At 35.5% G+C, this 13,803-nt stretch overlaps 1 protein-coding gene across 4 annotated transcripts; it reads right to left on the bottom strand.

Moving 5' to 3' along the window:
- Positions 1–647: 647 nt before the first annotated feature.
- LOC107901897 (CLIP-associated protein) lies at positions 648–12,916 on the bottom strand. 4 transcript variants are annotated; one of them, XM_016828066.2, is made up of 22 exons: positions 12,159–12,916; positions 10,720–10,875; positions 10,557–10,619; positions 9,529–9,597; positions 9,059–9,224; positions 8,651–8,812; positions 8,216–8,313; positions 6,788–6,862; positions 6,642–6,710; positions 6,476–6,561; positions 6,285–6,402; positions 5,902–6,000; positions 5,474–5,816; positions 3,934–5,321; positions 3,595–3,837; positions 3,350–3,451; positions 3,059–3,163; positions 2,841–2,915; positions 2,693–2,761; positions 2,502–2,570; positions 1,727–1,828; positions 648–1,166 (listed from the first exon to the last, which is right to left on the bottom strand). In XM_016828066.2, the coding sequence occupies exons 1-22, from the start codon at positions 12,720–12,722 to the stop codon at positions 1,023–1,025; spliced, it is 4,365 nt and encodes a 1,454-aa protein (XP_016683555.1). In that variant the 5' UTR covers positions 12,723–12,916; the 3' UTR covers positions 648–1,022. The 4 variants fall into 4 exon arrangements, 3 of the variants coding, with proteins under 3 accessions (XP_016683555.1, XP_016683553.1, XP_016683556.1); XM_016828064.2 differs by having other exon boundaries at positions 3,595–5,321; XR_001685491.2 differs by lacking the exon at positions 648–1,166 and having other exon boundaries at positions 1,744–1,828; positions 2,502–2,608; positions 3,595–5,321.
- Positions 12,917–13,803: the final 887 nt, after the last annotated feature.

The raw sequence follows: 13,803 nt of genomic DNA, 5'->3' as shown, positions 1-13,803 counted from the left end.
AAACTTTGATAGATTAGTAGATAAATGTAAACTAAAACTTAGATCTCATCTTGTTCAAATATCGGCATAATTGTGGGGATAAATGGATAAAAACAGTAGACTTTTACTACCTAAGTCATAATTTAACAAACAAAATCATTTTATTTTAAAAAGCATAATAATAATTTTAGTTTCTAAAGTTTACTTCTTTTATTACTTTCATCTCGATTCCTTTTTCTTCATGACTTTTATTTTCAATCTTCAAATTTTGACAGAAAATTGATTAAATCGTTAAATTTTATCATGTATGATAATTTGTATATATTTTTCTAAAATATTTCCGTGTCAATAATAAAATATATATTAATTGTCATGCACACTATCACATCACTGCTGCAAAAATATTAATACATTAATAAGCTTTTTAGTTAAAAGAACATAATGTGATTAAATTTTAAAAATTGAGAGTTGAAATAATAAAAAATAAGCTAATGCTAAAATAAAAAAATAAACTAAATTTATCATTATTTTATTTTAAAATAAAGTTCTTGTTTTTGAAGGCCATTTCTTGTTCTTTTTTTGTCTAAAAAAAATAGCGTTTTATGTTTTAAAATCATATAAGTTTAAGACAAAAATGTATATATTTAGACAAAATAAAAGTACATAAATTTCACCAAAACCATATATCGTTATCACTATAAAGATAATTATAAGAGAAGTGTGATTACAACACCAACTTGGGCACAAATGGAGCAATTACCTACTTGATCCCACCAAAAGCACTCTTGCCTCCAAACTCAGTAAACCAAGTGAAAGAGAACTAAAACATATATTTATAAACAAATAAAAAAAAATACAAAAACTCACCCCATGAATTCATTCACATAATTTACAAAAATACAAAATGAATAGACATACATTTCCCATACCCGACCTCTCCGTCCAAATGAACCAGCTAATCATGGTATTGGTTGGTACATTCATTTCCCAAAACCAACCTCTCCATCCAAATGATCCAAGCTAATTGGTTGGTAGCATTGCATCTATAGGGATCCCAATCTGGCCTGTGAGATCCGATTAGCATAAATTGTAACCAGTCGCAGCTGTGTGCTGTTAAGCCCTTCCAAGTGTGGCAAAAATGCTTTCCCAAGCATTATATAAATATCGACCAAACAGAATACCACAGTCTGTAACCATCAACAAAAGTATCATGCAATGAGTCACAAGACATCAGACCTCAACAATATCCAAGGAAAGTGAGACATCATGCCCCACCCACTCTTCAATAACACAAAATAGGAACTAATGGGACTCCTGCCTCTAAAGCACAAGTTGAATGGCTAGCACCCTTCAATTATATGCATTGAATAAGATGGAGTCACTGTGGCAAAATTCATTGGAACGGAATGTTTGTGCATGTAGTTTTTTATACCATTAGAAGTCAGGACATTCTGGAATGTTTCTGCATGTCTTTTATGAGAAATCCAATCTTTGTTACAGCGACAACTCAAACAGCAATCATATCACTTTAAAAGTATAGAGAGGCTAGATAATGTAAAATGATAATGCAATTTCTACCACCAGAAGATAAAATTCTCCCCGTTCTCACAAATCTCAATGGTTCTCGCCTCCACCACATTCACCCTTATCCATCTCTTTTCTTTCTACTTTCTCCAACCAATAAAAACCTAAATTTGAGGCATTACTCTATAATGATATATTTATAAAGCACGAACATAAGTATTACCTTACGGACATCTGCATTCTGGTTTCCAAAAGCTTCAAAAATAGCAGGCAAAAATGAAGGCAATAGAGACATTAGATCCTCCTGTGATAGCTGGCCCACAAGCTGAACAGAAAAGAAAAGGGTTTAGAAATTTAATCTCAACACAACAATAGCAGGAACAACCTATTTCTAGGAGCAGTATAAAAGTTGGAGGAAAAGAAAACAGAAGTTTTAATCCAGATAGACAGGAAAACAATGAGGATTCCTAAGAATACAGCAACTTTATACAAGTACATAATATATCTTGCTGTATTCAATTGTGCACATCACTTAGGCCATAGACAGAAAAGAATACAATTACCTTTTGACAAGGCAATCCTTCTTTAATCATTCATCAAATAAATATCTCCTTTCATCTGCCTCCCAAACCCACCATTCCCCTTCTCTTCCCCCTCTCATTTTTGACATTAGCACCAAATTTCAAGAAACATAGATTAAGGTAAACCACATCATCTTTAACTTACTCTCTTTTACTATGCCATACTTAGATACCAGTACTCTTACCCATGTTTCACAGATTGGTTTTCGACCCACTATTCATACCCACAATGTGCACAAAACAGTTTAGAGCATGCATAAAAAGTGGTACACCATTCGTATCCTATAGTACCATGAGACCGCAGAAAAGACAATTCTAAGATGCATGTGTCCTTGTGTGCAGAATCTCAGCCAGAAATTGTCGGGGAAAAATATAAATTCAACAATTTTTACTCAAATTAAGATTCAGAATAAATACCTTTGTTAAACAGTTTATGCAAATAACTAGAGTCTTCTCATCTTCAGTAACTAATAAAGGTACAATAACCTGCAACCCAGTTATTTGAAACCATCAGTGCCAATAACCTGAAACCAGAAGGAAAATGCCAAAATATTCTCTTCATTTGTAGTAGGAAAACAAGTCAGACTTTTGAGACAGAAACCACGTACACTTAAACATCTGAATGGATCATACTGAGACATAACAGTATTCAAGCAGTTCTCAGCTTCATTTGAAACCTAACATGGAGCAGACAAATTGAGATGCTGGATAGGAGCAAGAACATTCTAAAAGAACCGGTTGAAGGAAAGTAATTACTTTGGGAACAACATCCTTTGTTACATGAAGCAGCTTCTCAATTACTATTTCAACAGAATCTTCCATAGCATCTTTCTGGAAGTATGACAAGTCAAAAAAGGAGGAAACAAGAGCACATGACAAGTCAAAAAAGGAGGAAACAAGAGCACACTTCCACATTAATGAAACGAAAACCCATAATGTCTCAAAGTACTTATATAGTGAAAATATGAGCAAACCTGGTTTTTAAGCATTTCAACTATCAATGACAGGGCAAGTTCTCGGATAGAGGAATCGGAATCATCTAAAACTTCAAGTAGAGTAGTCAAAATCTGATTGAAGTGCTGCATAAATACAATTAATATCACAAGCCAATTAGCATCAACATAGAATAGCATATTTGACATAAAAGGGGAGAGGACATGTTCTTTTGTAACGGTATCATACGGTCAAGGAACTTTCTAGTTTCATCTGAAGAAAACCCCGTTCAAATCAAAGTTTTATAAGAACTTATATGGAAACAAAAATACCTTGATCCAAATAGAGATATCATTAGCCACAGAAATTTCAATTAATTGCTGAAGTGCACCACGCTTACTGGCTGTAGAGCTCTCATCAATCCCATTGCAGAACTAGGAAACACAGAAGAAATCATTCATTAAGTGTGAAGTTCTTGAAACATAAAGCACCATGAGAAGTCCAGAAATCTATTTTCTCCAAGAAAACTCGATTGCCAAAACAATTATCACCCAAAAAATACTAATATTAAACTCACCAGGTGAAGAGTTTTAGGAATGCTAGGTCCTGTATCTGGCATAGAGCTAATCTTTACAGGTGCAGGTTTGAGAGGATTAAGATCCAGCTCTGATGAAATCTCATGATCACAGGCAACCCCTTTAACGTCCACCAAAGAATCAAATCTACTCGGACCGTTAGTTTCCAGATGTGGAGTAGATAGACCTTCCATGTTAACACTACTTTCCAAGTTCTCTACTTGTCCCATTTGATATCCCAAGTTCTGATCATTAGAATTAACCATATAAGACAATTCTTTGGTTTTGGAAGGAAGAACATCTGCATTTGAACTGATCCCAAAGTTCTGAAATAAGTTAACCTGAGTTTCATCAGATGTTTCCTGGCCAATAGGGCCAGTGATCAGGGTTGAATCTTGAGTGGACACCCCAACATATCCTTCTTCAGACCATGTTCCAACAGCATCATATGGATCATAGGATGACTTAGGCCGCTGTCTCTCTTTCTTGTTCTGCAAATAGCTTATCAGGTCCACCTCAATACGAGGTGTGTACTGTTTAAGTGCCCGTCTCAAGGAATTTTGTTCTTCAACTGATAAACTAAGAATAAAATTTAGAACAGCAATCGGATCAAAATGTGAATATACAGATATAATGCAAGCAATAGCCACATCCTTAAGCTTGGTATTTTTATCATGGACCAAAGGTTTCAATTTAGCAAGCCATAACATCAGGATGCCAATATTACTAGAACCTTCAGAATTCGTAGCATGCTTGTTGAAGGAACTAATGGAAAACTCAATAACAGCTAGCTTTGCCTTTGGTGATCGCTGTTCATCAAGAGAACGTAGCAAAGCAGGTAAAAGAGAATCTATGCTATAAGTTTTGCTAACAATTCCCAATGTTGTGGAGCAAGGTTTCCTAACCGACTCCTTTGGATCAATTAACCGCGAGAAAACATGGGGTAAGATCCTTTCCATGTAACTCTCAAAGGGCCTTCGGCATGATGGAATAATATCAGCAAGTGTTGAAAGAGCAGCCTGTGCGACTTTGTGGTGAGGGTCATCCAAGTGCTGGAAAAACAATTTCATTACCTTCATGAAATTTTGATTCACTTCCAGAACACCTTTTGGACCCTGCTGCAACAAAGACCGGAGATACATAAAAGCAGCAACTCTGGCACACCAATCAGAACTAGGACTAAGCCCCTCACTTAGGGCTTCGGTAAGAGAAGCTGGACCATCAACATAATTTGACATCTCACCAAGTGACGGTTGGTTATCATCAAAACTCTTTCTCCTTTCAGCAGAGATCTGCCCAGATACATGCTTTCTTGAAAGTGGCCTCTGGAAGTTTGGAATATTATTGTTCTGTGAATGCCTGGAGTTTACATCTCTATAGGGCATATCAAAATATTGCCTGTCAATATGTGGTTTTATAAACCGACTGCCCTCTCTGATGTCACTGTTACCTTCAATGGAACCTCGGTCTGGCCTTACTGCTGCCCTCCTGGGAGAGTATGATGATAAAACTGGAAAAGACTCAATTGCCACATTACTTCTATATGACAACTTGCCTGAATCTTTGGAACTTTGAGTGATGATATCAGACATAATCAGACCACCATTGTGGTTACCACTTTTACCAACAGTAGAGGTGATTGATTCTAGTCCTAAAGAGCTTGTGAGACTATTAGAAGCTGAAACAGCAGCAGGGAATGGTGGATCATGGAATGATGGAGGGTCAACTCCTGCACTAGTAGGAAATAAAAGAGAAATTTAGCCACTCACAATTGAATCAAATTTCACATAATTTCAGACAATTATCACTGCATAATTTAATAACCTAAAGAATGAAACTTCAAATTTAAATTAAGTAAAAGATAGAAAATCCATCCAATACCTAGAGCCAAACTTGTCTGCCTCTGTTTTTCAGATATGTCCAGACCTCTAAGCATACTTTCAATAGCACTAACTTTCTGTTTGCTTGCATGCAATACACTCTCCAGAGTACGCTCAGCACCTTTACCTGCGGGCTTTGGTTGGCAGAAATTCAACCCAGAAGAGAGAGATGTCCCTGAGGATAAGCTTGAAGTTCTGTCCATCGCAACTATAGCAGATGTTCCATATCCAGGTACATTTAAAGTAGCAGAAGTTTGAGAGGTAAATGACATCTTTACATTTCTGTCACGGACAGATGGAGAAGCATGCCGCCTATGCATCCCTCCATCTTCTTCATTAATTATCTATGCAAAAAGCAAGATTGAAAAACCACAATCTAGGAAATGGAATTATTCAAAATTTCCATCAAATGGAGAAAGATATATATACCCTTTGAATGGCAGGATCAAAGGAGTAGAACAAGCGAAGAGAACGATCTGGCCAAGTTTTGGTGAACATTCTGTAGCACATTCTAGCAGTTGATCGTACCTTTAAAGTTCCCAGTTCACTAATCTTATGGTCAAATTTTAACATGGGCTCAAACAGGTATAAGCAATAGGTAAACAACATTAAGTTTTAGGAATTAGCATTGCCACATGATGTCATCTTTCAGATTACCCAATTTATGAGAAATATAAGTTCATTAAAATGTCAAGTGAGTTGGACAAAAAAAAACAATGTCAAGTGCAGCATCAGCCCTTCACATGATGGGCTGACTTCATGACTATGTACACTAAACATCAGAGAATAAAATTGATTGGTAACATAGATACCCCACTAATGGCATCAGCAACACAACACCTAATCAAATCCTCATATAAATCAGCTGATCGCTGTATTTCTGGTGCATCTGGCCAATGTTCAAGTATCAACAGTGCATATTCACAGCACCTACAGAATGAAAAGAAAATTGAGTAGATAAATAACAAATAAAAGAATTCATCAAAAAATTAACTGGGAATACCTGGCACGGAGTACAGCATTACGGTCATTCTTTGCACAATCAGCTATGCGGGGAAGCACGCAGGCAACTTTGCAGTTATGCAACATCTGCAAATTACAAAGGAACATCAAAATCAGGAAACCGAAAACAGAAGTTGAAAAAAAGGAGAGGATATATAAAAAAATACCATTTTTATGCAATTATCTGCAGACTCTGCAATTACAAGCACAGTAATCACAACCAACTTGAAAAGGACCTGATTGTCATAACATGAAATTAGCAAGTGCTTATGAGCGTACAAAATTTTATATTACAATAGAAGGCTGCCCTTACTGGGATGAACATCTCAGCACATGACTCGAATTCTCCCAAGAACTCCTTTGATAAGAAGCACAATAAATGGCAAGCCTGAAAACAAGGAAATAAACACAGAAACAGCTACATATGCAAAGCTAGAAAAGCACTTATTGGATAAGAAAGTAAACAAATATCGTCAACTCAATCACTGCTATTACTAAGTACCTAAAGATTCCTAATGCCATTGTATACGGTTCCATCCACAGGAGACAAGAAGATAAAACAATATGCACAAACTTGAAATGTCACCAGCTTGGCTAGGTGCAGTGAAAGAATATTAAAAGCACCATAAAGGAGGGACAGACAAGCTCCATAGTAAAAAGTTACAGAACCGTAACTGCAAAGCCTGAGGCATATAAGAATTCTAGCAACTCACAGAAGCAACAAAAATTAGAAATATTTACAGTCTTTACCAACAATAAAATCCTTTAACCGTGATCTCTACTCAATACAAAGTTTTCAGCAGGTGGATTAGCCGAAAACACCCTTCTTGGAGCTTTTGAAAAGGGCAGGTGATGGGTCAGTAATGTATTCCTGATCATGAACCTTCAGTATTTTAATATATAAATATGTTCTACATGTGTACCAACACTGGCGAACTCAAGAAAAAATAACAGAAATTCCAGCGATTCATAAATAATTCAGAAAATTCGCTAAATCATTCTAAACAAACCGGCAGTGAGCTTAATATAAAAGTATATAAGTTAAAAAAGTTAATTGCAGCAGACATCCCTAAACTATGACCCTCATTCTAAATTGGTCCCCAAACTTCAAAACGCTCTAATTACATCCCCAAACTATCAAGGTTATATCAACTAGGTCCTTTCGTTATTAAAACTGTTAAAGGACACGCCAAATCTTATGTAGATAAATTTAAACTGATTTATTTTTAAAAAATTAAGACATTGCAGCACAACTTTTAAAAATAAAAACTAAAAAAAGAAAAAGTAAAATTAAAAACAGAGAGTGTACGATAAAGCATCCGTAAAAGCTTCGAAAACCTCAAAACTAAGATGTTTACAACATCCATTTTAACAATATTCATTTATTTTCTTAAAGTTTTCATTCTAGATTATGTCGTCTAAGATCTGACATATAATTTAACAGTTAAAGTAATGGAAGGACCTGATTGATATAACATCAGTAGTTTGAGGATGTAATTAAAATGATTTGAATTTTGACAACCAATTTAGAAAAAAAGGTCATAGTTTGGGGATGTGTGGTGCAATTAACTCAAGTTAAAAAATATTCAACAGGAAAAAACATACTGTTGTAGCTAGTATAAGCAATACAGAAAATAACACCATAAATAAAATAAGAACACAAGAACTAAATCTACTAATATATTAGATAAAAAAGTGTATGAAAATCAGCACCAGAAGACACAATGAACATGGTATACACCTGCTTCACAATGCTTGACCTTCTATCTGATAACTGTGCACTTAGTGGGCCAACAAGCTGCTTCAAAAGTCCCCGGAAACATGGATAATCAGCAGCACCTGTTTATTCACATTAGTCTTCATTGTTAAAACCCCTAGCTCTCAACTTGTAAACCATAGAGAAGGAATATGCCATATAAAAATGGACTTCTGTTAGCAAATAGAGCAAATAAGAGGGCAAATTTGGAGATGGGAAAACATTAAAAAGAGAGAAAACTCAGGAGTTTACATACCTGGGTTTTGACATCTCTTTAAGACTAAGAATTTTCTTTAAACACAAAAGGCATAATCATTCATAACTGTTCAGCTAACAATGCAACTCAATGATTTTCAATAATATATACACATGAGCAAGAACAAGATTGGAGGGAAGGTTGGATAGAGAGTGGGTATATACCTCCAGAAACAAGGCCTTCAACTCTCTGCATTGCAGCAATGCGAATGGACCAATCTTTTTCTGGCATAAGAGTAGAAGCAATTTTCTCAAATTCCCTTATCAGCTCCTTATCTGAGTAAACCTTAATTGGATCTATGGATTTTTCTGTGACATCAATTTCACCTGTAAAAGGCAGAATAGCAACCGCCTCAGTGACATTTAAGTCCTTGAAACATGACCTAAAGCAAGCACCATATTTTGAAATATATATAACATCAACTTCTTTTAACCATCAATGTCAATAGAAAAGTAGCCAATATTGGAAGTAGGTTATTAATTAGAGTATTCAGAGATCACATATCATGAAAAACATCCCAAACTACTTTCAAGAAGAAACAAAATCATTGTTCGATATACATGGGTCCAAACCTCCCAAAAGAGATGTCTCCCTTGAAGAACTCTTGGCTTGTGGACTGCTTTTCTTGACATTATAGACTACAGGCTTTCTATCTCCAGCAGCAAGACCACCCAACATTCCATTTGAAGGTCGAACTTGCATCTCAGTTTTCTCTAGTCTGGCATTAATATCTCTCACCTGCAGTTATATGCTATATTATACAACTCACAGATTAATAACACCCATACCTTTCTTCTAGAAGGAAATGTAATCAACATTAAAGGATCAAAACTAATGTTATCATTTATGAAACTACATGTTAAATTAAGTAGAGTTATCAGGAATGAGAATGCAGAGGGGGAGGGGGAGGGGGAAGGGAACGGTGTAACTGAGCTGTTACTGTGAAATCACAAAGAAATGAGAATATCATTCATCTGCAGCTACAAATAATTAAAATCAAGGCTAGAGAATGGAATATATTATTCTAAAATCAAATATTCACCATAGATGCAGGAAGCTGATGGCGATGAAGTTCATCACGAAATTGAGTTCCAGCCTGCATATACATTTCCTGGAAAAGAAATAATGTGATCAGCATTATGCAACTAGATGTGACAGAGTAAATGGCTCATGAAATTTCTAAGAGCAATTTCTCAAGAAGAACGGCAATAAGTGGATATATAGCAAAGAATTACTATTCAGTTAATGCAAAATTTATTAAACATCAATAGCAGAAATACAGAAAAGAAACCGAAAATTAACCTAATAAATAATCACTGTATAGTTCTTCATAAGAGATCAAAACTATTAAAGACCTACACGCATCAATAGAAGCTAAAAACTTTTTATAAATATTTCACATTAATATTAACCTAAGGAGCAGATATTTCATGCCAAACAACCAATGTCAAACTGAGTTCATGAACAAGAAAGGAATGCAGAAAATTGAAAAGAGGGGTGGGGATCTAAACTTGAGTCACAGGAAATCAAATTGAGATGATTTTTTTTGTTTATATGCTAAATATAACTAAGAGAGTATTTTTGGACAACCTACTGATATCAAATTACATAAACATTGCTTTTGACATATTAATCGTAGCCTAGGTCACAGCAGGCGGTCAAGAAAAATTTTTCTATTTTTTGTTTTCCAACAAAAAGGAGTCCTGACCAACTTAAGTTTTTAATGTTTTCCTGACTAGAAAACAGATTCAGAACCCTGATGTTTGTGCCTATTGATTTTTTCATTGCATTTCTTGTCTTCTAAAGGCAAGTGAAAAACTTATTGCAAGCATATCAACATGTTTTTCCTTAACTGATAGGCAGAACAGCTGCCTCTAGAGTAAGCCCCCCTATCAGGATTCAGGCTATCATTTGTATATTTAGGAAAAAGTGAAAGTTCCTTTAAAACATCGATTAGAAATTTGAATATGACCAAAACAAGAATAAGAAAATATCAATTCTTACTAAACATAAGTTAGAAATGTTGTTGAGCTCTAGTAAAGATAATACTAGAAGACAACTTTCACTGACCTCAATGCATAATATAGCAGCTTCACGAACACCGGGATTTGAGTCATGCAACATCTGCAAAATCTGATAAATAAAGAAATTTATATATGTCAACTTATCTCTGTCACACATACAGATGAGACTGGAAATCCATTTTGGAGAAGTTAATGACTAATGGGCATACAGGGGGGAGAATAGCCCGTTGAAGTGGAAGCTCAGGAGATGCAAAAAGATTGATTGCGGATGTGACTGTCCGGGCAAATTCCTCCCTAACTCTCCAACTTCTATGCGTCCAGCCGTAAGAGCCCGCCCTTTCAACAATAATTGTTGGAGAAGAATCCTGGAATACAAAATAATCAGTATATTTTACAGATCAAACTAATTGTTTACCACTTATCTTCAAATAATAATTCAAAAAACTCAGCAAGGCACTCAAATTGATACTTCAAAATATAATTGCAAAACATATAATCTAGTCCCTTTCCTTATGGAAACAGATATAAAAATAAAACCATAAACCACTGGGCATTGAAAAGAAATTTAAAAAATAAAAATTGCAATGGACAAATTCATGAGGTTGTACACTCCCTCATTGTATCACTAATCTTACTTGAAAATGCATATGGATTAAGGTAGTTATTACTTTCCACAATATAAAACAGAAAAGGAATGCTTAGATACAAAAGCAAATAACATTTATGAAGACTTAAAAAATACAGTGTACTTTTATAGAGAACAAAATGCAGCATGATTTTACTAAATTGGAGATGGGTTTCAGTAATTTTTTTAACTTCCAATCTATTATGGTTTCATTTCTACCATTTTCTCTTGCTTTTTTTACCAACCTTTAGCAAGCAAAAGCAAGTGAAAGAAACAACCACATAATGGGATCCAAGAAAAGTGAAAAAGCTTTTGACAACTTATATTCTTACTAAATTGTCCTTAGCCATTATGACAATGCAGGTTCTTAAGTCTTGCTTTAGAGTGAGAACTAGAAAAAAATATCTTAAAAGCTAATGCTTTAGTTCTTCACAGCAGACTTTTTGAACCACACTAAACATAAACGTATCTTTTGAGAGTAGGAGAGTATCAAGCATCTGCTTTTCAATAACATATGATATCCATAGAGGTAATTGCATGAGGACCCTAATTCACGAACTTGCTTTCTTAGTAGTATTAATAAAAAAATAAAATGGAATGAATGACTAGTCCCACAAGAAACATCCCACAAGAAACATGGAAGCCATCCCGAGGTAATTAAGGATGGTAATTATTCAATTGCATAAAAGCATTCACTAATGACTTCTACAAAGCTAAGGTAACTTTAGACAGCAATAAAATAAGGAATGAGTTAGGTTTCCATTTACCAAGAACTGCGAAGACAAAAATGATAACGAATTATTTTAAGGCAAAACAATTCGGAAGCCCTTGACTCATTCAAAGCTAAGAAAAACCGTATTTCCTATCTCCATGAATAAAAAACATTATGGTAAAGTTCCACAAAGCACAGGAACAAAAGTCTTCCATGGATTGATATGCATGAAAGTCAGTTATAAAAAGGAAAAGGAATTATATTAGCAGTAGACAACCAATAACATAAAAGGAAATAGATAGCAACTCTACCTCCATGAGAGTGAGAAGTAGGCGTCTCGCAGCGTCTCTGACGGGTTGCTTAGCGTCACCTAACCGTTCAACAACCGCGGGAACAAGCGCGTTGAAGTGCAACTTCAAGTGATCACCAGAGAGGACGGCGGCAGAAGCAAGAGCCTGGAGAGCGCCCTGGGAGACTCTGAAGTTGTTGTCGTTGAGGAGATCCATGCAGCAATCCACGAGCGAAGTAACCTCCGAAGAAGTCAGACTCTTTCTGGAACCTTCGAGGAGGTGGTAGAGACGTTCCACAGCCGCCATCCGCTCCTTGGTGTCTTTGGCGCGTGCCAGCTCTAGTGCCTCTTCCATCTGGATCCCGATCCTCTCCTCAGATCTAAATTTCTCAACCAATTCCAGTAATTTGGAAAAAAACAATAAAAATAAAATTTGAGGAAATGTGTTTGGCAGAGAGGAAAGAAACTCAATTAAAGGCAAGGAATGATTATTATTGGTAAAGAGATATTTAGCGAAGAAGTTGCGCTTATTTTCTTTGTTATTATTTTTTCTTTTCATTTCTTTCCTCAAAAAAGAAATTATCATTACGGATGAAAGGGGTAGAGATGGTAGAGTGGACTGAGATTGACGGAGAAGATGATGAAAGTGTGTGGTTCGGGTAGTTAAGGAAACTGCCCATCCCTTTTGTATTATTTTACGAGTTTTTGCCAATTTTTTTTTGTTTTCGCGCGAGACTGCGATGTGCTATTTTTTTAGTTTTCTTTTGTTCAGTTGTAACCGTCATAAGGATAACACAAGGATGATCGGATACTTCAGATTTGGAATTTACTAGTCCAGCTTTTTTTTGGTTTAAAATTTCTAGTTATTCTTTTATTTCAAACAACTTACTTTCTCTAATTTTTTTGTTATTACATTAACTATCGAGTAATTATTTTTTATTTTAAAGCCTTGCAAAGATTCTATTTTTATAGTCGCTTTCGGATTACAATCTTTCTTCTCTTTTTCTTTGTTTTTATCCGTACTTAGCTACTGTTATTTGCGTGTTGTTTACTGTTTTTTGTAGGTGGTGGTTGAGGAGCAGTTGATGGTGGCAGAGGCCAGGAGCAGCAGCGACGCAGGCTAAGGTGCGGCGCGAGCTAGGGTAGGGTTTTTGTTTAGTTTGAAACAGTTTAGGTGTTTGGGCCATTTGGGCTATTTAGGCTATTAGGGTTTTTTAATTTTGGGTTGTTTGGGCCTGTAATTTGTTGTAAATGGACACTAGACTTTAATTATTTTTGTTTTTTTTTTGCTTTCTTTTTTTGTCTAGGCCTAGACGAAATTGGGCTTTCACAGTGGCCTCTCTTTGCTCGTTGTCGTGCAACGAGAAAGATTTTTAAGAATGACCAATTTCATTTGGTCTCGCCAAATCTCGACCTCTTTGGTGCTCCTCTTTTTCAAGTAGTTTCATTCTAACCCATTGCAACTTCAAGGAGATTAGACTTGTAGTTTTAATCTGCTCCACTGCAACTTCAAAGAGATAAGATTTGTAATTTCAATCTGCTCCACTACAACTTCAGGGAGATAAAATTTGTAGCTCCAATCCGCTCAACTACAACTTCAGGGAGATAAGAATTATAACTTCAATCTGTTCCACTGCAACTTCAGGGAGATGAGACTCGTATCTTCA

This window comes from Gossypium hirsutum, chromosome A07 (genome assembly GCF_007990345.1).
Source record: "Gossypium hirsutum isolate 1008001.06 chromosome A07, Gossypium_hirsutum_v2.1, whole genome shotgun sequence".
Lineage (NCBI taxonomy): Eukaryota > Viridiplantae > Streptophyta > Magnoliopsida > Malvales > Malvaceae > Gossypium > Gossypium hirsutum.
This window is presented reverse-complemented; position numbering and strand designations above follow the sequence as displayed.